The following is a 7,475-nucleotide window of genomic DNA, read 5'->3' as shown; positions in this document are numbered from 1 at the left end:
TGTCATTGTATGATGTATTATAGTCCAAGTCTATAAAAATATCAATCTTGTCGTTCACTAATATTAAGACTTTTGATTGCGATCGTCACTTGATATATTAATCTATGTGTTATAAAATGATTGATATTTTGTGGGCATAAGACATATAACTTAAGCATAATACTAATGATACATGATACTGGGATTATAACACGTGATTAGTAACACTACGTTAGAACACATTTTTAGTTGCGTGTGATGTATCTTCCTTTCACTTTCCATATACCATTTCTAATGAAATATAGTTTTAAAGTAAATATCCCGTGGTTGCAGCAGCTACTGATGAATAAAAGGAGTCAATAGCCTATGTGGCTTTTGGCCGCCAAGTAAGATTGAAATTTCATCTAGCTAGAACGAATTTAGTCAAACTAATACAAGATAGTGATCGAGTGATGCTACAAATCTACACAACTAGTCAAATAATAGATAGCACGTTATCCCATACTACTATTGCTGATCCCCTTATATCCCAAGGATAAGGATTGTTTGCCCTCCCACTTCGTGTGCCCTTCCGTGCCTTCCTATTTTGTATAGTCACGGTTAAGCTACGTCAACATTTTATATATATTTTTATAGAGATAATAAGACAAAAATGAAAAGTAATATAAAATGTTGACGTAGTTTAACCATGACCACACAAACATGAGGGCACGTAAGGGCATCGAAAGTGGGAGGGCAGGTCTATATCCCAAATCATAAAAAATTAATAATAATACACAGAAACATTGACTTCAACTACATGTTAATTAATTATCTATGCCCGTGAGTTTTCATTTCTTCTCTGAAGAAACAAGAAGAGGAGGCTTATTTTGTCAAACTACTACAATTTCTTTTAATAAATCAACTGATAGAAACTTAAAAGAAAGGAACTGTGATAATATATGTTATTCATGCAGAGAAAAGCATTACATCAAACAGTGAAAAAAAAAGTCCCGCATGCTTTGTGGGCGTGTCTATTGCCCTAACTATGTTACTAGCTACCTAGCTAGCTATAACCAAATAGAAGTGATGAATTTAGAACACAGTCGACCATTGGTCTGAGCTCATCCCAGTTTCCGTTCGATGTTAACATCTCATATTCATTTGGAGATTTCGGAAAGCTTATGTAAGAGTCTGGATCGATTACTTCGTCTTTCAAGCTCAGCTGGCCTGGGAAGAACTGGTTCCCTTCATACATATGATCATTACGGAAAAGAGGACTCCTCTCAAATTGATCCTTAGCAGCCAAAGCACCAAAAGTTGTATCTGACTCAGAACTGCATGTTTTAGAACTCGAGTCAGCCACACTTTGTTTGGGATTCAAGGTTGTCTTATGCCAATTTGATGTATACTTTCCATTCGAAGTATTATTGCGCTTCATAATCCGGCAAAGTGTCCAAACTTCCTGCAATCATATGAAAATAATTAATTAGTAATCATATACCATCTTTATAGTGAATAACAAAAACTTTTCAATGGACAAAAGAAATTTTCAAGATATTATATTGTTAAAAAATATTTTCTCAATTAGGTCGTTTTCGATCGGTGGTTAAAAAAAATATTAGGTCGTTTTAAATGTGTAATCTAATTCAGAGTCTGATTATTAATGAATGCCAAATATCGAGTAAGAAATGTACAACTAGGAATATTGAATATATAGTACTACAACTTGCCATTTAAGATGAATTAATCTTACAGCTTCTTGAGTACTATTTTTGATGTCAGAGGTATTATTGCTTGAATTAGCTGAAAGACGGAACTCGTGCATCATCCAATCGGTTTTGGTGCCTTTTCCAGCACTCCCTCTATAGTAAACTAGGGATTTCTTCAAGCCAATGCAGCTGCGAAAGTCTCCATCCGAATATACAGGTTTATCAATACCAGTGGCTTTCCAAAACCCAGACTTTGTCACCCTATTAGGTCTTATGCTATTTTTGTATTTCTGTCCCCTTCTGCAAAAGAAGTACCACTCCTTGTCCCCAACACTACCACTAGCTTCTGCATTAACAAATGGAGAAACAAAATTTGAGTAAACACAAAAAATAATACGTAATTTCACTGTAGTTACGAATGGATTAATTTTCTGCATGCATGCTTTACTCACAAGTTGTATCTACATAAAATCATGAACAGATACGTTGGAAACAATTTGAAGTAGTTAGAAACTGAAGGAGATTAAGGAGCATACTTGGAAGATCCCAAGGGTCATATTTGTAAATATCGATATGCTTGATTAGGTCAAGACGAATGGGTTTGTTCTCCACCTTCCTACGAAGGTAAAACCTCACAAGCTCTTCATCAGTAGGATGAAAGCGATACCCAGGAAGCATATTTGCATCTTGATCCTTATGAACCATGTTATTTGAATCACAAGTACTCATCATCTTCTGATTTACCTCCTCCGTTTCTCTTTAGCTTCTTTCTCTTGGTGCATTTTGATGATCCATTTATATAGAGCATCCTTCATGGTGTGAAGAGATTGATTTGGTCAAAGTCGCGTGCATTGACTGACAAATATATTGAAATTGTCATTTTTGGGTGGGATTAAGAATAAAAAGTGAGGGAGATAATATCATGACCGTCTTTAATTTGGGTCAGATGATTGGACTAAGAGACAAAGACAATTATAAAAAAATGTGACGTATTAGATTGAAAATGATTCCTGTATTAGAGTAATGCAAGGAAGACTAAATTTGTAGATAAAATTTTGTAAATTAAATAACATGAAAGTTAATGATTGAATTATTACTTAAATGTTGATAAACATGCTTATTTTTTATTGATGACACATCATTTAGTTTGCAAAATAAATTTACAAATTTAGTCTTCCTTGCATTACTCCTTGTATTAATAGGAAGTCAATAGAGGAACATTTGACTAAATTTACAATTTAAAATAAATTGGGGCAATTATGTAGGAAAAATTGGTATCTGGTTCTTAGTTTCTAATGTTCATTGACTAAAACCTTATAAGTTTTTAAATTTTGATCAAAGTTTCTAGCATTAATATGTTAATGAATTACATGCAAGTTACATAATTTTTATCTAATTCTTTTAGAGTTTAATACTCACACCCTTATTAAACTCCTCATTAATTTTCAATTCAAACATTTCCAAAATATAAAAAATAAAACTAGAATAAGTTTGTACAATCTTATATGTACCCATTCTTAAATATACCAATTTGTTATATGAAAAATGTACCCTTTTTTTAATATAAAACGCGCCATTTTTTTATATAAAATTCATTCAATGTTTTCTCTAATCTATTTTTTTAACTTATATGGGTACATTCTATTTCATTTATTTGAGAATGTATCCATGTCAAGTTTAATAGAAGAAATTTAATAATGTTATTAAACCTGATATTCTTTTTTTTTTTTTTTTTTGAAAAATGTACCCATATTTTGGTACAATAATTTTTTGATTATAGTTTTGATGAATGTACCCATGTGTACACACACACACACACAATATATTGGAGAGTATAGTTCATTTTTAATATTTTAATCCCATAAATTATGGGTTTTATTTAAAATCTCATTAATATAAATAATTACAAATTTTATTTGTAATTTAAAAATATAATAACCTACATAGAAATACATTACATTAATATCAGGGACTTCAATAAAAAACTAAAAACCACAAGGGTTTCAGTCAAATAACATTGGAAATTAGAGACCGCATCCAAAGTGTCCCTTATTTAACCTCAAACCTGTGTTTTTCTTATTATGTGAGAATGTAAAACGGTTTTCTGTTACTACGTCAAAGTTTCAGGGCAGCTATGTGTCATGCATTGTATCAGCATTTGTAGTACTGTCTGTTAGTAAATAGGTCAAAGTCATTAGTACATGATGTCGATGACTTGGTGTGTGTATTCAAAGATGTTTTATTTCAAAATGTGGTTTAACGATTAGAATTGTTTAGTTTTTAAATTCTCTTTTTAGATTAATTCATGCAAAAATTGGCTTCCTTGTTGGCATTTTCATTTCTCACTCTTAGAATCTTATGCAATTTTTCATAATTAAACTATTATTGACACTCTACAAACGTTATTATGCCATTCTGAAAAAGAAAAGGGAATAAAAAAGATGTGCATAAATGCTACTTATATTTGTTTGCAAAATATGATTTCCCTTCCCAGTATTGTTAAGTCTCAATCTCTATGCATGTAACTCATGTCATTTTCATCACCTCATGTTAGTGGCGTAGCCAGGATTTTAATAAGGAGTTAGGAGGACCAACCTAACTTTAAATGTAATCTTACACATCAACAATAATAATTATTATGAATAATACAAGTTTGATATTTATGACCTAATTGTGTTATCATTCTAAAATCATTTGATAAATGATAATAATACTAATGCTACATAGAACCAATTTTTTTAATACAAGTATTGACACACCCCTATCCGGAATGTCCACTAGGACTCCGAATTGAGCTGTGCTGGCCGACACCTGGAAGGTGACGAAACCATAAAGTGTGATGATGTGGAAAAATGTGAATAAATTTAAACCTGAGAGTGCCTAAATACCAGAGTGCACCGGTGAGCGGGAATGAACTCACTTCACACGTGACGTTAGAGCATAAGTAAGTACAGAAAAGTGAATTAAGAATCGTACTCTTGAAATAATCTCCAATACCAAGGATCACCACGAATCTTTAACGATATGAAAGCTCAGCTAATAAAACCTGGAGGGTGAAGACAAGACAAAGGTGAGTGGCCCTGTAAATACAATTTTAATAGAACCCATATAAAATATTGTAACTCCTCGCTACAACACCTGTATAATTTCTAGAAAAATCATAAATATACCATAACACATTATCTCGTCAGCAATAACAAATAATCATGTGATTAATAACTCATACTAGTACGCAAGTCGGAGTCACCTATGGTGACTTGTACGACTTACCCATATCTCATCACATATACTAGTTCATCATATATTTCATCGCATATTCATCACATATGCTAGCTTATCGCATATTCATCACATATGCTAGCTCGTCACATTTTCATCTCATATGCTAGCTTATCACATATTCATCACATAGGCTAGCTTATCAAATATTCATCACATATGCTAGCTTATCACATATTCATCGCTAGCTTATCATATATTCATCACATATGCTAGCTTATCACATATTCATCACATATGCTAACTTATCACATATTCATCACATATGCTAGCTTATCACATATTCATCACATATGCTAGCTTATCACATATTCATCACATATGCTAGCTTATCAGTCGGAGTAACCTTTAGTGACCTATACGACTTATCCGTATCTCCTCATATATCTCATTAATCATTGCTAGCATATAAGTCGAAGTCACTTATAAGGACTTGTACGACTTTATTTATATCTCCTCATATATCTCATCAATATACTAGCTGGAGTCACCTCACGTGACCTGTACGGTTGAGTCAATATCTCATCAACATGCTAGTTAATCAATATCTCATCAACATACTCACTACCACCACTATCATCAACATGTACTCACCTGAAGCTTACCTGGGCGTCCGTAGCATCATTTAGTATTTCGAAGCATTCACAATAATTAGGTTCAGGTAATACACATATAAATATGTCATGATGCAATCTAAAACTCAACTATAACATAGTATTTTCAAATATATATATATATATATATATATATATATATATAACATGGCGTGAAATGCATAATCCGTAACGCCCTACTCCCGAACTACTTATTTTCGGAGATAATTATCAATGATAAGCCCAACTAGATACTAGTTTAATTAACTACCATTACTTACGTTTCTTTACTTCAAATTCCTGATTCTTCATACATTGATTTATGACCAATATTTAACCACCAAATCATAAAGTTCAATTTTATATTTTCCACCAATGTCCCTCACATTACTCAATTCCCTAAACAAGACTATTGTCTTAGTTATTTAGTCTCATTTATTGTATGGCTGCATCTAACGTCTCGTTAGACTGCATACGTACCATAAATAGGGATCAAACCATTCGTAGTTCACACTAATTAATTGTAGGTAACATGCATAATTCACTTTAGAAGCATTTGAGAAACTATCAATTATATACCTATGATAAAAGGAAAATACCCACTCACCTAAAGTCCACGCTATGATTCTCTAGCATACGCATTGAGGCGTCCCGAATGATTGGTGCCAGCTTGGAGTCCAAATGGTGGCCGGAGGTGGCCGAAAAATGGTCTGAAAGACGGTTGTCCGCGGGAAAACTGGTAACTTGCCGGAATTTCTGGGCAACCTTTCAACGTCCATAACTTTGCCAATACTCAATGAAAACAAGTGATTCAAAAATGAAAATCATAGTTCTAAATGAGATGAAGTGATTGGTACCTTACACAATGGCTATCTCGCCGTGATTTGGCCGGAAAATGCCTCGATAGTAGCGGAGGTCGCCGGAAACTGGGCAAACTTTAAATCGTTATAACTTTCTCATTTCTCCACCAAATCACATGATCCAAACATGAAAATTCATCTACACAACATGAGGAATCGATTTATACATGTGGCCAAGTCCAATCTAGCCAGGAAACACCTCAATTTCATGAAAATCCACCGGAAACCCTATAAAGGGTGTGCTTCGATTCTTCCTCCTCGACGTTCCACCGCCCCTAAAACCTATTGGGCTTTGTTCAGGAGTTCAAGGGAAGTCTATTGGTAGTGATAATTGAATAAAATTGTTTTAGGTTTGGTGGATCTCGAGCAACCTTTCCTGCGGCACCCATGGTGGTTTTTCCACCAAACCTCATCCAAATTCTTCTAAGTTTGGGTGGAAATGGAATAGGGGAGGTTATGAAAGAGGTTACATGTAATGGATGGGTGAATTTCACCTGAAAATATGGTGGAAGTGGCCAGAATTTCACACCGGGTCTTGTCGCGGGTGTCCTTCACAGGAAGAGAATACTGGGAGCTTCTCTTTTATTGATCCAATGCCTAATTGGCTCACCAACAACAAAAAATCTGATTGGTTTGCATTCCCACATGGTGGGAGCTCTAATTAATTTAAAATTCTATAGTTTAGTAAAACGACTTCAAATGCCCGTAACTATAACGTTATAATCCGGACCCACAACCAGCTTTCGCCTATGCATTCGTACCAACAAGCACTACACCAATATGCTAAAAGAATAAGTCATATGTTCCTCTAGACGATGGTCAATGGAAGTCAAAGTCCTCGCCTCCAGGGCATTTTTGTCAATTCACACTTTAAAAATTATAAAATTGTAAAATTTGGGACGGGTTGTCACAAGTATAACCAAAATTATATCAAGGAAATATATTGAAAAGATAAAACAAATAATAAGAGTATTAAATACTTATTTAAATTTATCTGAAAAAACTTAAACAAATTTAAGAGAGACACATGTGAATCAATTAAAAAACTTGAGGCAAGGAATGAAGTGACATGC

At 33.7% G+C, this 7,475-nt stretch overlaps 1 protein-coding gene across 1 annotated transcript; it reads right to left on the bottom strand.

Moving 5' to 3' along the window:
* Positions 1–901: 901 nt before the first annotated feature.
* On the bottom strand, positions 902–2,433 carry LOC126588063 (transcription factor JUNGBRUNNEN 1-like). Its single transcript, XM_050253197.1, has 3 exons — positions 2,207–2,433; positions 1,715–2,016; positions 902–1,423 (listed from the first exon to the last, which is right to left on the bottom strand). The coding sequence occupies exons 1-3, from the start codon at positions 2,400–2,402 to the stop codon at positions 1,025–1,027; spliced, it is 897 nt and encodes a 298-aa protein (XP_050109154.1). The 5' UTR covers positions 2,403–2,433; the 3' UTR covers positions 902–1,024.
* Positions 2,434–7,475: the final 5,042 nt, after the last annotated feature.

This window comes from Malus sylvestris, chromosome 10 (genome assembly GCF_916048215.2).
Source record: "Malus sylvestris chromosome 10, drMalSylv7.2, whole genome shotgun sequence".
In the NCBI taxonomy this organism is placed as follows: domain Eukaryota; kingdom Viridiplantae; phylum Streptophyta; class Magnoliopsida; order Rosales; family Rosaceae; genus Malus; species Malus sylvestris.
This window is presented reverse-complemented; position numbering and strand designations above follow the sequence as displayed.

Bases quoted from the DNA above. Each gene is read 5' to 3' on its own strand.
- LOC126588063 (XM_050253197.1), bottom strand. From the start codon at position 2,402: ATGATGAGTACTTGTGATTCAAATAACATGGTTCATAAGGATCAAGAT. The intron at 2,017-2,206 runs GTATGCTCCTTA...TTGTTAATGCAG, and splicing joins TGACCCTTGGGATCTTCCAA to AAGCTAGTGGTAGTGTTGGG. The intron at 1,424-1,714 runs GTAAGATTAATT...ATATGATTGCAG, and splicing joins AAAATAGTACTCAAGAAGCT to GAAGTTTGGACACTTTGCCG.